The sequence below is a fragment of the Schistocerca piceifrons genome, chromosome 6, assembly GCF_021461385.2.
Source record: "Schistocerca piceifrons isolate TAMUIC-IGC-003096 chromosome 6, iqSchPice1.1, whole genome shotgun sequence".
Lineage (NCBI taxonomy): Eukaryota > Metazoa > Arthropoda > Insecta > Orthoptera > Acrididae > Schistocerca > Schistocerca piceifrons.
The window spans coordinates 512,619,746-512,643,463 of record NC_060143.1 but is presented as its reverse complement, the minus strand read 5'-3'; the positions used below and the strand labels follow the sequence as shown (position 1 = coordinate 512,643,463).

The 23,718-nt window shown below is 45.7% G+C and overlaps 1 protein-coding gene across 1 annotated transcript in view; it reads right to left on the bottom strand.

Moving 5' to 3' along the window:
- Positions 1-23,718, bottom strand: part of LOC124802411 (post-GPI attachment to proteins factor 2-like) — a 65,248-nt gene that overhangs the window by 27,112 nt on the left and 14,418 nt on the right. Inside the window, exon 2 of the mRNA XM_047263170.1 lies at positions 9,548-9,794. Within this exon, the coding sequence (XP_047119126.1) occupies positions 9,548-9,794 (247 nt within the window). The remainder of the gene's footprint in view (positions 1-9,547; positions 9,795-23,718) is intronic.

The following is a 23,718-nucleotide window of genomic DNA, read 5'->3' as shown; positions in this document are numbered from 1 at the left end:
AAGACGTCGGACAATACGGAACCCACACGTACCCTAAACTTTCGATCCGTTAAAAAGGAATCAATAAAAAGGGGCAGACGACCGCGTAGGCCCCACTTGTGCATAGTGCGGAGGATACCTCCTCTCCAACAGGTATCATAAGCCTTCTCCAAGTCGAAGAACACGGCTACCGTTTGGCGCCTTCGCAAAAAGCTGTTCATGATGAATGTCGACAAGGTCACAAGGTGGTCAACAGCGGAGCGGCGGCGACGAAAGCCGCATTGGACATTAGTAAGTAGTCGTCGAGATTCAAGAATCCAAACTAACCGAGCATTAACCATGCGCTCCATCACCTTACAGACACAGCTTGTAAGAGAAATGGGGCGGTAACTAGAAGGAAGGTGTCTATCCTTCCCGGGTTTGGGTATAGGAACAACAACGGCGTCACGCCAACGCATGGGGACCTGACCTTCGGTCCAGACGCGATTGTAGGTACGAAGAAGGAAGCTTTTGCCCGCCGGAGAAAGGTGTGCCAGCATCTGAACGTGAATGGCATCTGGCCCCGGAGCAGAGGACCGGGACAGTGCAAGCGCACGTTCGAGTTCCCGCATAGTAAAGGGGGCATTGTAAGTTTCCAGATTCAGCGAGTGGAAGGAAGGTCGCCGAGCCTCGTCTGCCTCTTTCATGGGAAGGAAGGCAGGATGGTAATGGGCGGAGCTTGAAACCTCCGCGAAAAAGCGGCCAAAGGCGTTGGAGACAGCCACAGGATCAACAAGGACCTCATTACCTGAGGTCAGGCCAGGTACTGAGGAGTGGGCCTTAATGCCCGACAGCCGGCGCAGGCTACCCCAAACAACGGAAGAGGGAGTAAAACTGGTAAAGGAGCTCGTGAAAGAGGCCCAGCAAGCTTTTTTGCTGTCTTTGATGACTCTACGGCATTGCGCTCGGAGTCGTTTGTATTCAATACAATTCGCCAACGTAGGATGGCGGCGAAAGGTGCGTAAAGCACGTCGTCGAGCACGGATAGCGTCCCTACAAGCCTCGTTCCACCAGGGGACGGAAACGCGACGTGAAGAAGAAGTAGTACGAGGTATGGAACTTTCGGCAGCATGGATAATAACAGCCGTGAGGTATTCGACCTGACTGTCACAACTGGAAAAATCGTGGTCCGGAAAGGTCGCCAGGGAGGAGTAAAGTCCCCAGTCAGCTTTCAGTATGTTCCAGCGCGAAGGACGTGGGGATGGGGTGTGGTGCAGGAGACGAACGACACAGGGGAAGTGGTCGCTCGAATAGGTGTCAGAAAGGACATACCACTCGAACCGACGGGCAAGAGTGGTAGAACAGATTGAGAGGTCCAAGTGGGAGTAGGTATGAGTAGAGTCCGAGAGGAAAGTCGGGGCGCCGGTATTGAGGCAGACAAGATTGAGATGGTTGAAGACATCCGCCAAGAGTGAGCCTCTTTGACAGGATGCAGGAGAGCCCCAAAGGGGATGATGGGCATTGAAGTCGCCAAACAATAAGAACGGCGGGGGAAGCTGATCGATCAGGTGCATCATGTCAGCCCGACTAACAGCAGATGACGGTGGAGTGTAGACGGTACAAACTGAAAAAGTAAAAGCAGAAAGAGTAATGCGGATAGCTATTGCTTGGAGTGGGGTGGTCAATGGGATGGGATGGTAATAGACATCGTCCCGAACGAGCAACATGACCCCACCATGAGCTGGGATACCGTCCACAGGGGCGAGGTCGTACCGCTCCGAGGTATAGTGGAAAAAGGCAATACGATCAGTCGGGCGCAACTTGGTTTCCTGGAGACCAAGGACGAGCGGACAGTGCAGGCGGAGGAGCAGTTGTAATTCCTCCCGATTAGATCGAATACCTCTTATGTTCCAATGAAACAACGCCATTGCTAGTCAAAAAGTTGGGGGAACGAGACGGGGAAGAGCTGGTCACCTCGATGGCCGCGGAGGGCCAGGTTGCGAGGCAACAACGCTACAACTGACGGCAGGCAGATCCGGTTCCATCGACTCGTCGCCAGCTGCGGCCGCTGTCCCTGATTGTGTAGGAGGGGCCGCATCATTTGCCGACAAAAGCCCGGCGGAACGCCTGGCAGCAGAGCGTCCCGGCGAAACTGAGGACGGCCGGGAGCAGCGACTCACGGATGAAGCGTCAGATGAAACGTGCCAGGGTGGAGAGGGGGATAGAGACTTCTTCTTGGAGGCCTTCTTGGAAGGCCGAGGAGGCACAGGGATGGTGGGCGGGACCCGAAGAAGGTCCTCACGCGCGGGGTCCGTTTTGGAACGCCGGACCTCGGAAGCTGGGGTCCGGAACGTTTCCCCGATGGACGCCTGAGAAGAGGATCGCTTCTCAGGTGGCGTGGGGGGAGGAGGAGGAGGAAGGGTGGCCCCTGGGGCAGGGGGGGTGGGGGCCGCGGGGGAGGAGGAGTTGGAAGGGAGGGATTTGGGAGGCGGAGGCAGAGCCCCCTGATGGGCAGAGGAGGCGGAGGGGGGACAGGATAGAGGTGAGGATACAGCAGAAGGAGTGGACACAACTGAGGCAAACGAAGTGGCCAGTGACACGGGATGAAGGCGGTCATACTTCTTCCTGGCCTCAGAATAAGAGAGCCGATCCAAAGTTTTGATTTCTTGTATCTTTTTCTCCTTCTGATAGGCGGGGCAGTCTGGGGACCTAGGCGAGTGGACGCCAGGACAATTAGGGCACCGAGGTGGTGGGGTGCAAGTATGTTCCTCACGAAGAGGACGTCCACAGTCGCCACAAAGGGGCTCAGCCTCACACCGGGACGACATGTGCCCAAAGCGCAAACACCTAAAACAGCGCATAGGAGGCGGGACGTAAGGTCGCACGTCGCACCGGTAGCACATCACCTTTACCTTCTCCGGGAGAACGTCCCCCTCGAAGGCGAGGATAAAGGCCCCGGTGTCGATGCGACGGTCTTTGGGGCCGCGCTGGACTCGCCGGACGAAATGCACGCCGCGGCGCTCCAGGTTGGCCCTGAGCTCCTCATCAGATTGTAGCAGGAGGTCACGATGAAAAATAACCCCCTGCGTCCTATTTAGTGCCAGATGTGGGACAATGGAGACTGGGATGTCCCCTAGGCGGTCGCACGCCTGGAGTGCCGCCGATTGTGTGGCAGAGGTGGTCTTGATAAGAACGGACCCTGATCGCATCTTGCTGAGAGCCTCGATTTCCCCGAAGACGTCCTCAATGTGCTGAACAAAGAACATGGGCTTGGAGGTGGTGAACGTCCCCCCATCTGTTCGAGAACAGACCAAATAGCGGGGGAAGTACTTCGCCCCAAGCCGGCGGGCCTGTCCCTCCTCCCATGGAGTGGCCAAGGGGGAAAGGGCAGGAGAACCAGAACTAGAAACGGTACCTTTTCTTTTGGAAGACTCGGCCGCAGAGCGACCTGATACGTGTTGACGTTTCATGTGCGAAACGTCCGCCCCGATACCACCCACTCCGACCAGGGGCTCTCCCCACGGGCGCCACCCAGCCGCAGCAAGGGCCACCTGGCAGGATGACCATTGCCGGGAGTCCTGATGCCCCAAGGAGACGGGCATCTACTCCTTGGCCAACGTGGGGAGGGTGCAGCTCAGGTATCGGCAGTACGATCCCTGTGTTGTCAGGGGGCTACAACCTAGAGGGTACATGACGACCCCACCACAACGGGCTGGCTACCGTGCTGGATTTCTGGTGCCATGGAAAGTCCATCATAATCGCTGGTGCAGATGGAGATGCACTATGGGCGTAACTTGGACAACCCATCAGGCGTTTAGGCCCAATTTGAGGAATAATGGGTATGGTGACAACGCCGGTGCAATGCTGAGTGCCAAGGTCTTAGTGCACTTAGGACCAGTGGTACACCATGTAAGGTGTCCTTCCCCAAAAGGCTCGTACTTCTGTAGAATTTTGAAAAATGGAGGTCAAACTCCAAGGGGGACCATCACATTAAGGCCAAAACATTTGAGACTCCTTTTAGTCGCCTCTTACGACAGGCAGGAATACCGCGGGCCTATTCTTACCCCCGAACCCGCAGGGGGAAAGCACTGCTTGTGGGGGCACACACGGATGAGGTGGAGAGAGAGTAGGGCAGCTAGGGGCCGTCAGAGGTTAGACGGAGAACAATGCAGGGGGTTGGGGGGGGAGTGGAAAAGGAGAAGTAAAACAACTGTGGGTACAATGGTGAAATACAGTGCTGTGTAGTGCTGGAATGGGAACAAGGAAGGAGCTAGATGGATAAGGACAATGACTAACAGGGTTTGAGGCCAGAAAAGTAATGCAAACATAGGATACATTGCAGGGAGAGTTCCAACCTGCACAGTTCAGAAAAGCTGGTATTGGTGGGAAGGATTCAGATGGCACAGGCTGTGAAGCAGTCACTGAAATGAAGGATGTCATGTTGGGCAGCATGCTCAACAGCATGGTGGTCCAGCTGTTTCTTGGTCACAGTTTGTCAGTGGTCATTCATTCAGATAGACTGCTTTTGGTTGTCATGCCCATGTAGAATGCAGGACAGTGATTGCAGCTTGGCTTGCAGATCACACGACTTGTTTCACAGGTAGTCCTACCTTTGATGGGTTAGATGATGGTCTTGCATCTAGGTCTTTTGCAGTGGTATGAGCCATGAGGCATGGGGTCGGGAGCAGGGGTTGTGTAGGGATGGAGAAGGGTATTATGCAGGTTCGGTGGGTGGCAGAATACCACTGTGGGAGGGTTGGGGAGGATAGTGAGTAGGATGTTCCTCATTTCAGAGTACGACGAGAGGTAGTCAAAACCTGAAACACAATCATGAACCTTTCCTACAAAATCCTTAGCCTTGCAGATGTATCAGTCCTTTCCAAAGGCCTCACCTTTTGCCCCAGTCTCAAATTCAGTCATGTAGGACTTGTTAAGGACCTTCTCTCCTTCTCCTGGTCCCTACAGTGGAAACATTTTTTCATCACCAATCCTACCAAACAGACTCAATCAAAGACCAATATTGAACCCTGCCTGACTAAGTTCACTCTTCCATCCAACTATGATCCACACCCCTGCCCCCAAATCACCTCCTGTTAACTTCCCAGAATTTATTAACCTCAAACCTTGCCTCACCACCATTCCCCAAATCCCTCAACATACAAACTAACCTTACAACTGCAGAAAGAGCAGCAAACCACCACGTAAAAACTAATATTGACCTTATAATCCTACCTTCCGAAAAAGGCTCCACCACTCTCATTCTGAATCACAAGGATTACCTGGGAGAAGGACTCTGCCAGCAGTCATATTCAGCCACCCACAAATGCTGCCACAGTGACCCCATTCCAGAAATCCAGCATTATCTCCAGTCTTTCCTCAAATCCTTCAGCCCATCCCATTACCTCTCCCCAGAGTCCATCTTTCTCCTCACCCCTACCACTCCCCGCACTCCTACCTTCTACATGCTTCCTAAAATCCATGAACCCAACCATCCAGAATGCTCATTGTGACTTTACCACGCTCCTACCGAAAGAATCACTGTTCTCGTAGACCAACAACTTCAGCCTATTATCTGCAGCCTACCCTCCTATATAAAAGATAGCAACCATTTCCTCCACAGTTCCTGTTCCTTTACCACATGGTGCCCTGCTTGTCACTAATGATGCCACCTTCCTTTAGACTAACATCCCTAATGCCCATGGCCTTATCACTACTGAATGCTACCTTTCCCTTCACCCAACTAGTTCCAAACATATAACCTCCTTCCTAGTTGCCATAACCAACTATATCCTCACCCACAATTACTTGTCCTTTCAAGGTATTACCCACAAACAAATTGAGGTATGGCTATGGACACCTGCATGGCACCATCCTATGCCAATGTATCCATGGGGCATCTAGAGAAATCCTTCCCAAACAACCACAATCCCAAAACCCTCACCTGGTTCAGATTCAGTGGTGACATCTTCGTGATCAGGATCAAGGGTGAAGACACACTAAGCACATTTCTCCAGAGCCTCAACACCTTCACCCTCTTCCTATTCAACCCAACAAGCCACCTCTCTTGATGTTGACCTCCACCTCAAAGATGGATACATCAGACCTCCATCCATATCAAACCTTCCAACCATCAGCAATAACTCCACTTTGACAGCTGCCACCCATTCTACACCAAGAAGTCCCTTACATACAGCCTAGCCATTCATGACTGTCCCATCTGCGTGAAGAGTGGTCCCTCTCGAAATATACCAAGGGTCTCGTGGAGCCCTTCACAGACTGTAATTACCCTCCCAACCTTGTACAAAAACGGATATCCAATGCCTTATCTCTCCAGTCACCTACCACCTCCCAAAGTCCCACCATCCTGCCACAGAGGATCATTTCCCTCGTGACTCAGTATCACCTAGGACTGGAGCAACTGAATCACATTCTGTGACAGGGTTTTGACTACTTCTTGTTGTGCCCTGAAATGATGAATGTCCATCCACTATCCTTCCTGCCCCTCCCACAGTGGTATTCTGTCACCCACCGAACCTTCACAATCTCCTTGTCCATCCCAACACAACCCTCGCTCACGACCCCGTACTTCATGGCTCATCTCCCTGTAATAGACCTAGATGGATGACCTATCGCAAACATCCTCCCACCACCATCTACTGCAGTCCACTCACAAGCATCACCTATCCTATCAAAGGCATAAAATTGTAAAATCAGTCATGTGACACACTGCATTCTACGTGGGCATGACAACCAACAAGCTGTCTGTCTGCATCAAAGGCCACTGACAAACTGTGGCCACGAAACAGCTGGGCCACAACATTGCTGAGCACGTTGCCCAATACGACGTCCTTCATTTCATTTCAATGACTTCTTCATAGCCTGTGCCATCTGGATCCTTCCCACCAAAACCAGCTTTTCTGAATTGCACAGGTGGGAATTCTCCATGTAATATACCCTATGTTATTGTAAACCACCTGGCCTCAACCTTCATTAGTCATTGTCCTTACCTATCTAGCTTCCTTCCCTGTTTCCATTCCAGCACTACACAGCCCTCTATACCACCAACGCACCCACTGCTTTACTTCTATACTTTTTCCACTAACCCCCCTCCCCCGGCCATCCATCTAACCTCCTGCCTGCCCCTAGCTGCCCTACACTCTCTCCACCTCATACCTGTAGACTCCCACAAACTGCACTTTACAATCCCGTACCCCTACCCCTACCATGCTATCCCTCCCCCTCCCTGTCCTAACTTTCTCCTTACCCCCAAAACCCAGTTGCCTGTCCCCTCATGTGCTGTTGCTCGCAGTCTGGCCTCAGCAGCCAGTGTGTCATTGTGTGTGTGTGTGTGTGTGTGTGTGTGTGTGTGTGTGTGTGTGTGTGTGTGTGTGTTGACATCATGGTCATCAGCACCCTGACGAAAATTCAGCATGTAAATCTCATGGTTAGGGACAAAGGTTGTCCCCACATGCGGAGCAGTTTATAACTTATTAAAGTCTGCCGCCCTTCACCACCAATTTAGGGATAAGTCCTGACAGTTCACAAAATTTCACCACTCTTGTAACACTTATCAGTATCTGCGAGGATGGTGGGCTGATTTCCAGTGAGACTGAGCGCTGCCCTAATATCAGATTACAGGACACACATAGCCACAATATGCTGAACTGAAAGCAGCATGCCACAAACTTCACAGAGTGGTGGATCCTCCTGCCGGAGGAGGAAGTCATGTATGAAAGGGCTGTGCACAATGTGCAGTCTGGTAAGCAAAACCTCCTTCCAGTGGCGACACTGACATGAAGTCTACCAAGACTTTGTGGTTGATTTGAGTGACCGCAGTTTGTTGTTTGTCACCTGCAACCACTTAGTCTCCCACTGACATATGATGGATCTGTCAGAAAATGAGATAATGGTGTGCAACAGGATGGGACATTCATGGACAGCAATATCCCAACATGCTTCCTTGGCAGCTTTGTTGGCCATGTCGTTACCCTGTATCCCTACGTGGCCAGGTACCCAGTGAAAGATCACTTCCTTGCCACGATATTGGAGCCGCTGTAAGGAGTCATGGATGAGCTGAACCAGTGGGTCTTCAAATTTGGTGAAGTGCTTGCAGTGCACTAAGAGAGTCGGAACAGACAAGAAAACTCATACGGTGATGTCTGTGAACCCTCTCCAGTGCCAAGGAATGCCATACAACTCCGCATCATAATTTGTAAATTGTTCTGGAAGACCCACTTTAAAAGCCCTATCAGAGAAAACAGTAGAGCAACCGAGAGCATTGTCCTGCTGGGATCCATCTGTATAAAAAATGATAAAACTACAGTACGTACTTAAAATAGACGAAAACAAAGTTGTCAAAACAAAACCTGGAGTACCAGTTTTCTTGTACTGTGTCAAGCTTAAAATCACGTTGGGCCTCTGAAGACGCCAAGGTTTGTATGTGTGTCTACTGCTGACAAAGGTTTAATGGCCGAAAGCTATGAGTGTGTGAATCTTTTTATTGTGCCTATCACTACTCAGCATCTCTGCTATACGGTGAGTAGCAACTTTCCTTCTCTGGTATTGTTACATTTCATCCTGGATTTTCCATTGTTTGATTTTTTTTACTTTGTATCAGACATAATCAGGAACAATGGAAAACAGCTGCCAAAGCAAAGATCATGATAAGCAAGTCATATTATTCAGCAATTCTGACCTATTTGTTAGGATTTTGGACCTGAACAAAGAAAGATCAGTGCAAGAACGAAAATGAAATGAGTGTATGGGCACTGACAGCCAGGGGTTCCCTACCTGGGGAAGTTCAGCTGCGAAGTTGCAATTATTTTCAGTTGATGCCATACTGGGTGACTTGCTTGTCGATGATGAGGAAATGATCATGAGGACAACATAAAATCCCGTCACAACATAGAGAAAATCTCCGACCTGGCCAGAAATCAAATATACAAACAACAGAAATGCATTTCTTATGAGGAATCCTGGGTAATGCATTACTTGATAGGATCAGAAATGAAACAATATAAAACATGCTTTAGATTAATCCAGTAAAAGAAATTATGGAAAGAAATATGGCAAAATGGTTTGACCACATCAAAATAATGGAAAAAAAGACTACCAACAAAATCTCTAGAATGGACAGAATCCAGCAGAAGACCAATTGGAACACCATGAAAAAATGGAGAGAGGAAATGAAGGCTGATGTGAATCAAAGAGGAATACAATGGCAGGAAATGCTGAACAATACACTGTGTGAGAAATGAGAAGATTGGGAGAGGTTCTATGAATGACTTGCATATGCAAAACCATTTCATGAGATGATGATGAATATGAAGAAGAAGAAGAAGAAGAAGAAGAAGAAGAAGAAGAAGTGATACTTTACTGCTTCACAGCATAAAGATTAAGTGTCCCTGATTTGCTTCTCTTTTGTTAATGTATATCCTGATTCATTCCAAGACCCTTAACAGTCTCTATCTTGATGGGATCTATGGAACATGGTGAATGAAAGAAGGTGTGCTATCTTTACACACAATGTTATTCAACAATGACACATAATAAATAATTGAACACTTATTATTGAAATTACAGAACTCACCATAATTTTCTGCTGATGATATAAAAGTTAAACCTATTAGAGCTAAATTCTCCATCACATTGAGCCAACAAGCAATGGCAGCAAGAAAATGTATCCCTGGATATAGAACACTCTGATAATATCGGTGGTACATCTTTGCAACAAGCAGTCTAGGTAGTGCATGTACAGCTATTGCTGTCCTCCATACATATCGCTGTGGGGTAAATACACCAATGGCAGCTGAGATGGAAGGCAGGTAATTTTTTACCTGTAAGTAGACAAATGAATACTGTCATTAAGACACATCTTAATTTTTCAGTAATTACAACAACGAGACATTATTGAATATATGAAGTGGGAAATGTGTGAAAAAGTAATTGCAAAGCTTTTTGTATATTCTGGTTTGCTATACCAAGTGAGGACTTACTAAAATGCATTAAGTTTACCAATAAATAAAAAAATAAATAAAAATAAAAAAAATAAGGTATTCCAGTCAGACATATATCACTAAGCCAGTTACATACAACTTTTGCTTATCACCTTGATTATGAGGTGTGAGAACTATTCAATTTCAAACACATTTACTTTGTACAGAGCTTTGAGTACAAAGTGTTTCAATTAAAACTGACAAGAGGATTCAAGACTAAGTCCATCTGTATAAACCATTTGATAAAACATAGTGAAATTCCACATTATTCAGGGATGTCCATTAAAATAGTACCTGAGACAGTGTAATGAATTTGTTACAGGGGTAAAATACACTCTTTGGAGTCTTCACCTACTGAAAACAACTTTTAAAACACTGAGTGTACCAAAAACAGCTGCAAACTATATTTACGTTGCTTCAGTAAAATTACCTTGTCGTCATGTAAATAAAACATCCAGTTTTTTGCCTAGTGTCACAGGCAGCCTTCATAAGATAATAGAAGAAGGCTACCTGTAAAATAAAAGACAATGACAGCTTTATTTACATCCTGACATGACTCAAAATAATTTTTCCAAAACAGGCTCTAACTACTGAACACTACACTCTTATGTTTACTCCCTTATAAAAACTTTAACAATCAGACACAATTTGAACACAAGGTTATTCACAAATGAATAACTAGGAGGAAAGTGACCCCTCTGTTTGCTAATTAATAGTCTAACATAAACATTCACAGACAAAAAAATCTCTTGACATCCTCTTAAACGACTTAAGTTAAAAAACAAACTGTTTCATTCCAAAAATGATCTTTTGAGTAAGTAATATGGACCATTGGTGCAACTATCCATTAAGATACTGCCACAAATGATGGGCATGGCATAAGCATAGAAACATATGGCACGAATTCGTTAGAGTCGTGTGGCAGGGGAAACATTCAACGTAATGACAAGTTTCATGCAGATGATTACTGGAAATTTTGCCTTGAAAATGAAATTAAAAATAAATATTAATCTTTATCCAAAGTTATGGACACTAACACTGGACAGTGCTGTGACAAATTCAGAGGTAACTGGTTTGAATCCTAATGTTGAAAGGAATTTTCATCTAAAATCATGTTCCGAACTTTCTGTGAAGGTGATGTAGTCTGGAGTAGTACCTCACCTCAGCAACAATAATACTCTCAGCAAATCACAGATTGGGTTTCAGAAGATTTGCTCTATAGAGAATGAAATTTAATGTTCACTCAGCAAATTTTACAAATATTAAATAATAAAACAACACTTGCTGGTATTTTCTGGGATCTATCTAAGGGATTTGACTGTGTTAATCACAGTATTCTCACTCATAAATTGAAGTTTTATGGGACTGATGGCAAAGCCAACCAATGGATAATGCCATATCTAGAGACCAGATTATATGAATGATGAAAACCTTAAAATATGCAGAAAAAAGCTTAAAAATGCATGAAAAGTGTAGAAATGTGCAAGATCAGATAGTAAAAAGACATGGTAGTCACTGCATGCATTATATCTCAATGTCGAACCTGTGCATATCAATTATGAGGAAGAGTGCCGGCCACGCGAAAATCTGTACAGTTAGAATGCTGATATCATTTTCTGAATACTTGCTGGTAGAGGTTAGGAAGGGGGCCTTTCTGGGATTATTTTCTAAAAATTTGCAAAATGGGGACGCATACCATGTTTCAGGAATTGTTCCTTCTTTGCTATTGTTGTCAGTAACAGGTGGATGTGATGCGAGTGAGCTGCAGCAAAACAATCAATATGTACAATATCGACTTCGAGATGTTTGCACGTGCTGTGGCATGCTCAAAAACTCCATAATATTTTATTTGAAAAACAATCATTGTTTTGTTTAGTTTTCTTTTCTTTTGAGGGGCAAAAACAACTGCAGGCATAGGCGCCAAAGTCAAAACTACAGAACACAAAGACAGAGGGGAGTTAATAAACAACTATACATCCAATACCAATCGATGTAAGAGAAGACAGCTAAAAACAGGGGTGTGGAGAAAGGGCTACTACAAACACCACATGGAAACGGAGGTCCAAAACTAAAAATTAAATGGCCTCCGCCATATTGCTTTGACGGATAAAATGTAAAACACAGGCAACGGCCCGCATGTCATTCACTAAAACTGCCAAGAACTCAGGTGGCAAACGCAAGCGGGAATGCAAATGGTTAAAAAAATGGGTATCCTGTCAGGAAGTGGCGGACAGTTAAAACTCGGGTGCAATGTGTACAAATTGGTGGAGGAGCGCCACTTATCAAATGACGATGGCTAAACAGGCAGTGCCCAATATGCATCATAGTTAAAATGACCTCCTCCCAGTGCGAGGGCTGAGAGGAGATCATCCAAGCCGCTGGCAGACAATTAATAATCCTGAGCTTATTACCTTGAAGGGAGGGCCAATGGCGATGTCAAAGGGACACCACCACCTGACAGGCAGCAACACAGTGATCATTGGGGGGAATATAGGAACTAGTAGGCTGGGGTACGAGGACTGCAGCCTTGGCAGCAGCGTTAGTAGCTTTGTTTCCTGGCAGATCGACAGTACCAGGAACGCACATAAACTGCACAGTGGCTCGACCAAGAGTGAGCACATGACAGTTTTCCTGGAGCCATTTCACTAAGGGATTGGTGGTGTACAGCGCACATAAACTTTGAAGGGCACTGAGAGAGTCTGAGCAGAGGACAGAGCTCGGCTGCAAGCACTGAGCAGTGTGCTGGAAGCTGATATCTAAAGACATGGATGCCCATGATGAAGGCACACCCAACACTACAATCAGCCCGAGAGCTATCAGTGTACACAAAGGTACTATCGCGAAATTCCATGCGAAGGTCGTGAAACTGAAGGTGATAGAGCAAGGCTTGAGTAGTGTCCTTAGGAAACAAATGGAGGCCAAGGTTAACCGGGCCATTTCACGAAGCCAAGGTGGTGAAGAGTTCACACCCACTGGGAAAGTTGGAGGTAGAATGAAGTTAGGCCGCCAGAGCAAGTGCCGAAAGTGGACTCCAGGAGGTAGCAGAGAAGAGGGACGTGCCCCATACCTGCGATCAAAGAAATCATCAAAGGAGGAGGCGTAGGATGGGTGGCCATGCATGGCAGACAAAAGGCATGCATACCTGCTGAGGAGAAAGTCACGGCGGTAGGACAGTGGTAGTTCAGCAGCTTCTGCATACAGACTCTCAATCGGGCTCGTGTAAAAGGCACCTGTGGCCAAACGGATGCCACGATGGTGGATAGTTTTGAGATGGCATAGGAGGGATGGACGTGCAGATGCATAAGCAATGGACAGGGGACTGGCACAAATGGAGGAGGGTGGTTCGATCTGCACCCTAGGAAGTACCACTGAGGGCACACAGGACATTCAGGGACCGCGTACAGTGAGATGCCAGGTAAGACACATGGGTGGACCAAGAAAGTTTCCTATTGAGCATGAGCCGCAGGAATTTCGTAGTTTCAACAAATGGAAAAGCAAAGGCCCAAGATGTAAAGATGGTGGGAGAAATCAATTGCACCACCAGAAATTCATACAGATGTTTTTGTCAGTGGAAAAATGAAAGCTATTGTGAATGCTCCAGGAATAAAGATGATCAAGACATCACTGAAGAAGCCACTCAATGAGACAGGTCCATGGAGAAATACAACATATGGCAAAATCATCAACAAAAAGGGAAAAGGGTTAATGACTATAGCAAAGAGGATGACGCACAGGAACAAACCCTGAGGCACATCGTTTTCCTGGATAAAGGTGTCCAACAAGGTATAATCCACATGCATCTTGAAAACTCCATAAGCCCCACGTGTAGAGTATGGAGGATACCTGTTCTCCAGCAGGCGTTGTAGGCCTTCTTCAAATCCAAAAACACGGCCACAGTCCAGTATTTCTGCAGAAAACCATTCATGACACAGGTGGACAAAGTAACAAGAAGGTCAACTGCAATGGCGCACTCGAAGTCCACACTGCACAGTCGTTAGTAAATTGCGAGACTCGAGCCACCATAACAGCAGGGCATGAATGATACGTTCCATCACCTAGTGAACAGAGCTGGTGAGAGAGATGGGGCGGTAGCTAGAAGGAAGGTTTTTGTCCGTATCAGGCTTAGGTATGCGATGACATCGTCTGCTACTGCCAGGCCGGAAACTGGTAAATGAATCTTAGTCCCAGAGAGCTGCCAGAGGTTGGCCCACATGACAGAGGAAGGTGGTGGTGGTGGTGGTGGTGGTGGTGGTGGTGGTGGTGGTGGTCAGTGTTTAACGTCCCGTCGACAACGAGGTCATTAGAGACGGAGCGCAAGCTCGGGTTAGGGAAGGATTGGGAAGGAAATCGGCCGTGCCCTTTCAAAGGAACCATCCCGGCATTTGCCTGAAACGATTTAGGGAAATCACGGAAAACCTAAATCAGGATGGCCGGAGACGGGATTGAACCGTCGTCCTCCCGAATGCGAGTCCAGTGTGCTAACCACTGCGCCACCTCGCTCGGTGACAGAGGAAGGGGTGGAACTGTTAAAGGAACTAGTGAATGAAATCCAGCCAGCTTTTCTGCTATCCCGAAGAACACAGCGACACTGTGCATGTATCTATTTACAATGAATACAATTTGCCATTGTAGGATGATGGTTAAAAACTCTGAGAGCACATCTCCGTGTGTGAAATGCCTTGTGGCATGCCCCAGTCCACCAACAGACTGGGACACGGCATGTTAAACAGGAAGTGTGACAAATGGAATGTTCTGTAGCAATAAGGATAATGTTTGTGAGATATTCCACCTGGTCATCACAACTTGGGAAATATTGTTCTTCGAAGGCTGCTAGGGAGGAGTAAAGCCACCAGTCAGCCTTAGTAAGCTGCCATTTGGGCATGCATGCAAGTGGGGTAGGAGTCAACAAAAGAATGGCACTTGGAAAATGGTCGCTCGAGTAGGTGTCAGAAAGAATGGACCACTCAAGACAATGGGCAAGCTGGGCAGTACAGAAGGATAGGTCCAAATGGGAACAGGTGTGCAAGGAGTCTGAGAGGAATGTGGGTGCTCCATCGTTAAAGCAGAAGAGGTTGAGTCGATTAAGAACATTAGCCAAGAGGGCACCATGTGACAGGTTCTTGGAGACCCCAAAAGGGGATGATATGCATTAAAGTCACTGAGTAGCAGAAATGGGGGAGGTAACTGCCCAAAAAGCTGAAGGAAGTCTGCTCTGGTGACATCTAATGATGGAGGGACATAAATAGTACAGAGCGAAAATGTCAGGTGAGGAAGGAAAAGATGAACTGCAACAGCTTGAAGATGGGTAATCAGGGAGATGGGTTGACTATGAACATCATCCCATATGAGCAGCATGACGCCCCCGTGAGATGGAACGCCGACCTCAGTTGGAAGGTCAAAATGAACTGGGAATAAATGTGGAAGCTCAAAGCAGTCATGAGGACGCAATTTTGTTTCCTGAAGGCAGAGTACAAGGGGATGCTGTGATGCTAAAAGCAGCCATAAATCCTCTCTGTGGGACCAAAGGCCATGAATGTTCCATTGGATGAGAGTCATGATGATGAAGAAATGAAGGAGTGTCACCTAAGTGGCAGCCGAGAGAGAGCCTGCGGAGGATCCTGGTCCATGAGGTGTACAGAAGCATCGGCTTGCTTGTGCTGTCGGTCTGTGGAGTCCAATGCATAAAAATGGTTGGTGGTGCACACCGGCGACATGGAGGCCAGCTGGGCTAAAGTATTACATGGCAACATCATCGAAGAGGATCTTTGAGTCGGTGAAGGAGAAGACCGTTTGCCTTTGGTGGACTTCTTCAAGCCTTTCTGGTTAGCATAGGAAGATTCAGGTATTGCTGGCTGGAGAGACATAAGAAGTCTTCAGGGGAGTACTCCTCCTGTCCTTTCCAGCCTACTTCTTGTGTAGCTGGTGGCTTCGCTCCTTGAGGTGAGAATCTGATGACTTGTTGCACAATAATGAATTTTTTTGAACAGCATTAACTTTTAATTAATACTATTCGACCAAAGCATCATTTACAATTTCTTTTACATTTTTCTACTATTGTAAACATAAACGACCAAGTACTGTTCCAAATGTTCGGTAGTAAGATTGTGTCTTCGATCACTCAAAACATTTTTGTAAGCAGAAAAGGACCATTCTACATCAACTGAGGTAACTGGGCAGTATTTGAATTTGGGTGCTATGTTGGCACTTATTGTTTCTGGTAAAACTATCAATTTGGCACAAGGGTTCAAAGTCTGGCTTGTAGTTTAAAATGTTTTCAAATTTTTTCTATAAGTTTTCTTGGGAATACCTCCAGCAATGAGGAGTTTACTAGAATAATTTTATTCATTAACTGAATAGATTCATTAAATGCCTAACCTTGATTTTCAAGCTTTTTAATACTTACAGGTATATGGGGAAAAGGAATGTTAATTACAGCAAAGCCTTTTTTAATACCGGAATCATTAAAAGCTTCCTTGCACAGGCAAACTGCCAAAGTCTCTGCACTATCGAAGTCGTTTACTACCCCTCTAATCGCCTCGAAATGTTCACTGTAAAACAACACAGCTTCGACCTACATACCCCAATGAGTCACCACTGGTTCAGGAGGTAAAGGCACATTTGGTCATTTTTCTTTGTAGGTCCAGGTGTGAGCAGGAGCCTTTAGAAACACTTTCTTTGTGGATGAAATCAGTTTATTTACATTCACAAATGTCGAACAAACTTCTTCAGCAAGGCGATGCACTCCGTGAGCGAAGCACGTCACACGAATAAAATTGGGATAAAATACTCGAGAGGGCTTTTCCTGCTTTGATCATATAGGGAGCAGCATCTGAAATAAGCACAAACACCCTTTCATCTGCAGAAGATTCTGGAAATATTTTTCTAATACACTCATTCGCAAATCTGGCGGTCGTAGTTCTTTGTAGGCCACTAAAGAAGAAGAAGTAGGCTCTTCTTTTCAAGCAACAACAATTACATTTGCAATGTAATGCCCAGAAATGTCTGTAGTTTTGTCAGCTGAAATCCAGATAATGCTGTCCTCGAGTTCATTGGGTATTTCTTACAGAACGTTTACGTAAATTGTCGATATTTAATTTTTATGCAATGTTGATTCATCTGGTATATTTTGATTTAAGCAATATTTGTGCAGAGAGCCTTTGAGGATAGGGTTTGTAAGTTTGTGAGGAGGAACATTGCTTGCAATGAATGCGTCACATAGATCCATGTTAAACTGACTTTAATGGTTACCTTTGGACAAATCCCTGCTACTGCAACTTGTTGCTATCAGAAGTTGTTGTCGTGGTCCTTTCTTCTGCATTCCTGTGATATGAAGACTTGTATTGACATGCTGGTCTATTTGAAACTTATTTTCTTGCACGAAATGTTTTTCTTGCAAACTCGACAATATAAAACAATTCTGTCATATGTAAAAGTTCCAGAATGGTCAGCTATCCACAAAACAACGTTTCATTTTTTGGGCATCATGGCGCACAACACATTACACACTACACGTCATAAACATGTTCAACTGTGTGCAAGTAAATAGAAAGCTAAACTGAAACGATGGATGTGCGACTAAAAGCTTGCATAGTTTAATTTAATTGTTGCCGACGCGTATGGTATGACAGTGGAGGGAATTAACCGGGGGCGCGGGCACAGGAGCATTAACTCTGTCTGGCTCTTCTTGTTTCTCTTCTGTAATGATTTCGCTAGGCAGCCGCCGCTTGGTTAGTGATTGCACACAGCTCTAGGTCGCAGTCAATCTGTGAGACATCAAAATTAGATCGAGCTAGAGACTGCCCATCTAAAATTTTAAAATACTGTAAACATAGAGCGAAAATATGCATTGTCACTAGTTTTTAGTTAAAATACGCAATAACCAGTGAAAAAGAGGTCAAATATGCAAATGCATATAATCTGGTCTCTAGTCATATCTAACCAAAAAATACAGAAAGCTATACTTAGTGATTTAACCAAAACCATCCAGGAAAGTAATTCTTATTGGAGAGAAATCACATATGAAGTTCCCCAAGACTCAATCTTAGGTCCACGCTTGTTCCTTATACATGTACATGATCTTCCATCTAATACACCTGAAGAAGAATTAGTTGTTTTTGCAGATGAAACTACTATTGTAATCAATGTAAGAAGAAATGGTATATAATGTTCTTAATAGTATCAATGTCTGCAGCTTGTGGTCTTGCGGCATCGTTCCCCTATGCTCTGTCAGGAAGTATGGGACTTCATTTCCAATAGTATCACAACCTGGTTTTCTGTGAATGGTCTCACCCTCAGTTTTAAAAAGACACAACATATTCAGTTCTGTGCATCTAAGAGTACTACACCACGGATAAGAGTAACACAGTCTGGTACCGAGTGCCGCGGGTTTCGAATCTGCACCAGACGGCAAGTAACTCAATGACCACTAGAGGTCTCGGCAGCAGTCGCGCCTTAGGCCGTGGCTGCACGTGCTCCTGGCCGTCTAACGTGAAGGCGCCACTATGGAGCATGTGGTCCCAGTGGCCAATAGCAACATACCCTGTCGTGTAATTAGGTGGCTGCCTTTCACTCAGCGAGGCAGTCTGGTATTCACGTTGAGTCAGTTGATATCTCGCTTACAGACATTGTGTTTACATTGCGTGTGCTTACTTCCCATTTACGAATGGACGTTGTTTTGATTTCTTCAGGTTATCTCTTGTGGTACCATTGCTTAATAATTTTTGTTGATCTTGGTGTCTTGCTCGGTTGTCTGTCATCGTGCTTGTCGTTCCATTCACGTTCATCCATCTTGTTTGTTCGAGGGCCACTCCCATTCAGTCCCGCTGCATTTTCGTTAGCGGCAACCCTGCGACCATTCCTGTCGCCATTACAACATTTTGGCGATGAGGTAAATGGTAGTAGTTGTTAGCATGGTCTGCCTTCTGGAACACCAGCAGCAGCAGCAGCAGCAGCAGCTCCAGTTAGACATCTTACAACAGTCGATGCAGTTGCTAATGGACACAGTCGATGCCAGGGACACATTACCACAAAAGCTTCCAAGTCCTCGGGTGTCCGATGCTTTCCCATGTCCGCAGTCGTTCCCACCATTAAATGATGCTAAAGAAGACTGGCAAACATACTTACATCGGATGAAACAACATTTCACCGCTTTTCAAGTCACAGATGCCCCCTTGCAGCGGTCGTCGTTTTTGTCTTGGGCCTCCCCAGACACATTCTTTCTTCTCCACAAGTTGGCACCCTTGTCTGATCCTGTGGCTCTCTTTCCAGGAGGTACGCCTTTTGCTGACAAACTATTATTAATAGTGCTACCATGTGGTCCGGGCGGGGACTACACAAGAGGACATTGTTATCAGGAGAAAGAAAACTGGCATTCTACGGATCGGAGTATGGAATGTCAGATCCCTTAATCGAGCAGGTAGGTTAGAAAATTTGAAAAGGGAAATGGATAGGTTAAAGTTAGATATAGTGGGAATTAGTGAAGTTCGGTGGCAGGTGAATACAGGGTTATAAATACAAAATCAAATAGGGGTAATGCAGGAGTACGTTTAATAATGAATAAAAAAATAGGAGTACGGGTAAGCTACTACAAAAAGCATAGCGAACGCATTATTGTGGCCAAGATAGACACGAAGCCCAAGCCTACTACAGTAGTACAAGTTTATATACCAACTAGCTCTGCAGATGAAGAAATTGATGAAATGTATGATGAGATGAAAGAAATTATTCAGATAGTGAAGGGAGACGAAAATTTAATAATCATGGGTGACGGGAATTGGAGTGTAGGAAAAGGGAGAGAAGGAAACATAGTAGGTGAATATGGATTGGGGCTAAGAAATGAAAGAGGAAGCCGGCTGTTAGAATTTTGCACAGAGCATAACTTAATCATAGCTAACACTTGGTTCAAGAATCATAAAAGAAGGAGGTATCAGATAGATTATATAATGGTAAGACAGAGATTTAGGAACCAGGTTTTAAATTGTAAGACATTTCCAGGGGCAGATGTGGACTCTGACCACAATCTATTGGTTATGAACTGCAGATTAAAATTGAAGAAACTGCAAAAAGGTGGCAATTTAAGGAGATGGGACCTGGATAAACTGACTAAACCAGAGGTTGTGCAAAGTTTCAGGGAGAGCATAAGGGAACAATTGACAGCAGTGGGGGAAAGAAGCACAGTAGAAGAAGAATGGGTAGCTCTGAGGGATGAAGTAGTGAAGGCAGCAGAGGATCAAGAAGGTAAAAAGACGAGGGCTAGTAGAAATCCTTGGGTAACAGAAGGAGGGCTAGTAGAAATCCTTGGGTAACAGAAGAAATATTGAATTTAATTGATGGAAGGAGGAAACATAAAAATGCAGTAAATGAAGCATGCAAAAAGGAATACAAACATCTCAAAAATGAGATCAACAGGAAGTGCAAAATGGCTAAGCAGGGATGGCTAGAGGACAAATGTATGGATGTAGAGGCACATATCACTAGGGGTAAGATAGATACTGCCTACAGGAAAATTAAAGAGAAATTGGAGAAAAGAGAACCACTTTTATGAATATCAAGAGCTCAGATGGAAACCCAGTCCTAAACAAAGAAGGGAAAGCAGAAAGGTGGAAGGAGTATATAGAGGGTCTATACAAGGGCGATGTACTTGAGGACAATATTATGGAAATGGAAGAGGATGTAGATGAAGATGAAATGGGAGATACGATACTGCGTGAAGAGTTTGACAGAGCACTGAAAGACCTGAGTCGAAACAAGGCCCCGGGAGTAGACAACATTCCATTAGAACTAATGACAGCCTTGGGAGAGCCAGTCCTGACAAAACTCTACCATCTGGTGAGCAAGATGTATGAGACAGGCGAAGTACCCTCAGACTTCAAGAAGAATATGATAATTCCAATCTCAAAGAAAGCAGGTGTTGACAGATGTGAAAATTACCGAACTATCAGTTAAATAAGTCACAGCTACAAAATACTAACGAGAATCCTTTACAGACGAATGGAAAAACTGGTAGAAGCCGACCTCGGGGAAGATCAGTTTGGATTCCGTAGAAATATTGGAACACGTGAGGCAATACTGACCTTACGACTTATCTTAGAAGAAAGATTAAGGAAAGGCAAACCTACGTTTCTAGCATTTGTAGACTTAGAGAAAGCTTTTGACAATGTTGACTGGAATACTCTCTTTCAAATTCTAAAGGTGGCAGGGGTAAAATACAGGGAGCGAAAGGCTATTTACAATTTGTACAGAAACCAGATGGCAGTTATAAAGAGTCGATGGGCATGAAAGGGAAGCAGTGGTTGGGAAGGGAGTAAGACAGGGTTGTAGCATCTCCCCAATGTTATTCAATCTGTATAATGAGCAAGCGGTAAAGGAAACAAAAGAAAAATTCGGTGTAGGTATTAAAATTCATGGAGAAGAAATAAAAACTTCGAGGTTCGCCGATGACATTGTAATTCTGTCAGAGACAGCAAAGGACTTGGAAGAGCAGTTGAACGGAATGGACAGTGTCTTGAAAGGAGGATATAAGATGAACACCAACAAAAGGAAAACGAGGATAATGGAATGTAGTCAAATTAAGTCGGGTGATGCTGAGGGAATTAGATTAGGAAATGAGACACTTAAAGTAGTAAAGGAGTTTTGCTATTTGGGGAGCAAAATAACTGATGATGGTCGAAGTAGGGAGGATATAAAATGTAGACTGGCAATGCCAAGGAAAGCGTTTCTGAAGAAGAGAAATTTGTTAACATCGAGTATAGATTTAAGTGTCAGGAAGTCGTTTCTGAAAGTATTTGTATGGAGTGTAGCCATGTATGGAAATGAAACATGGACAATAAAAAGATTGGACAAGAAGAGAATAGAAGCTTTCGAGATGTGGTGCTACAGAAGAATGTTGAAGATTAGGTGGGTAGATCACGTAACAAATGAGGAGGTATGAATTTTAGTATTGATCTGAATGATACATTTTCCCATGGTAATGGCTGGTTAACCATCGCTGTTGTACGAGGTGGTACAGGTGTACCCAATGTATCAGGATTGGAAAGTTTTGTAGACAGAGACATTATAGCTTACCGCACATATCATGTTGTTGAAAATGCAAATAAAGACTTTGGCAAATCATCATATATCTCACCCTCACCCTTCTCCTTGTATACACGTAATAGACGTAAGATATCTGTTAATGAAACTGTATTTATTTGGATTAAAGGTAAAGGTACTTGTGAATATGTAAAATTTGTTGGGGAGAAGAGAAGTTTGTGGCACAACTTGACTAGAAGAAGGGATCGGTTGGTAGGACATATCCTGAGGCATCAAGGGATCACAAATTTAGCATTGGAGGGCAGCGTGGAGGGAAAAAATCGTAGAGGGAGACCAAGATGAATACACTAAGCAGATTCAGAAGGATGTAGGTTGCAGTAGGTACTGGGAGATGAAGAAACTTGCTCAGGATAGGGTAGCATGGAGAGCTGCATCAAACCAGTCTCAGGACTGAAAACAACAACAACAACAACAACCACCATGTGGTCACCTCTCGGCTGGAGTTCCACCAGTGCCATAAACAGCCTGGTCAATCATATCATCCTGGGTCATGGACTTGCAGGGTCTCAGCTGTCGATGCGATTTTACATGCACCAATCAGCAGTGCAAGGCTTCATATGTGGACTCCCAGATCTTGGGATGTGGTGGTTCAGCCGGCTCCCAATCCTGAAGCATTGAAACTCAATAATCCCTCACTGGAAGAGATTCTCTGCATTGCCCACTCATTTGAAATTGCTCAGGCAACTAACGAGCGTCTCACGGCGCGGCTGCAAGTGGCGGCAATCGATGCGTCTCTGTGGGTTCTGCCCTTGCAATGTAGGTGTGGCCTGGCCAACAGATGCCATCGCCAACGGGATTCCTCCTTGTCTGACGCCTCTGTAGCATCAGAGCCTCCAGTCGCTCCTCGTCGCCAGTCGCACGGCCCACTTCCATCCCGCCCACAGTGCTTTATCGCACACTCTCGAGCTGATTGCCCCCACTGCTGGAAAACATGCACGCGGTGTGGGAAGGAGGGCCACATCCGATCTGTTTGTTGTAGTTGCTTGACTTTCTCCTGTCCTGCCCCTACTGGACCTCAGGATACAGCACATGCTCTGCAATCGGTCATCCTCCTGGAGGACCCATCAGCACGGTAGCTATTCCTCATGCTCTGCCTTTTTACTGGGGATGTCAGTTTTCAGGTCGACACTGGGACCACCGTCTCCCTGATTAATATTGCAACATAAGCCCGCCTGGGCTCCCCTGCGTTGTCACCTCCCTCTCGGCATTTGGTTGCCTACAACGACAGTTTCATTCCCCTTCGTGGACAGTTCGTCATCCAGGCAACATACAAACAAGTTTCCCAGCTCCTTACTCTATTTGTTGTCGACATCTGTTGGCTTCGAATATTTTTGGCCTGGATGCATTTCAACTGTTTGGCTTTTCAATTTCCGATGAAGTTAAGGGTCATTCCCATGGCTGATCCTTTTCAGGACTTGGACGATCTGTGCTTGGCTTTTGCATCATTGTTTGCACTGGATCTAGGGTGTGCTTCACGTTTTTAGGCACACATCAGACTTCAGCTGGATGCGCAGCCTTGCTTTTTCTGGGCCAGACCCATTCCAGTGGCCTTACGGCCAGCAGTGAAGCAGGAACTTGATCGACTCCAAGCTGCTGGCGTCCTAGAGCCTGTGACATATAGTGCTTGGGCGACACCATTCGAGGTTGTACGGGAACCCAATGGGTCCCTTCGGCT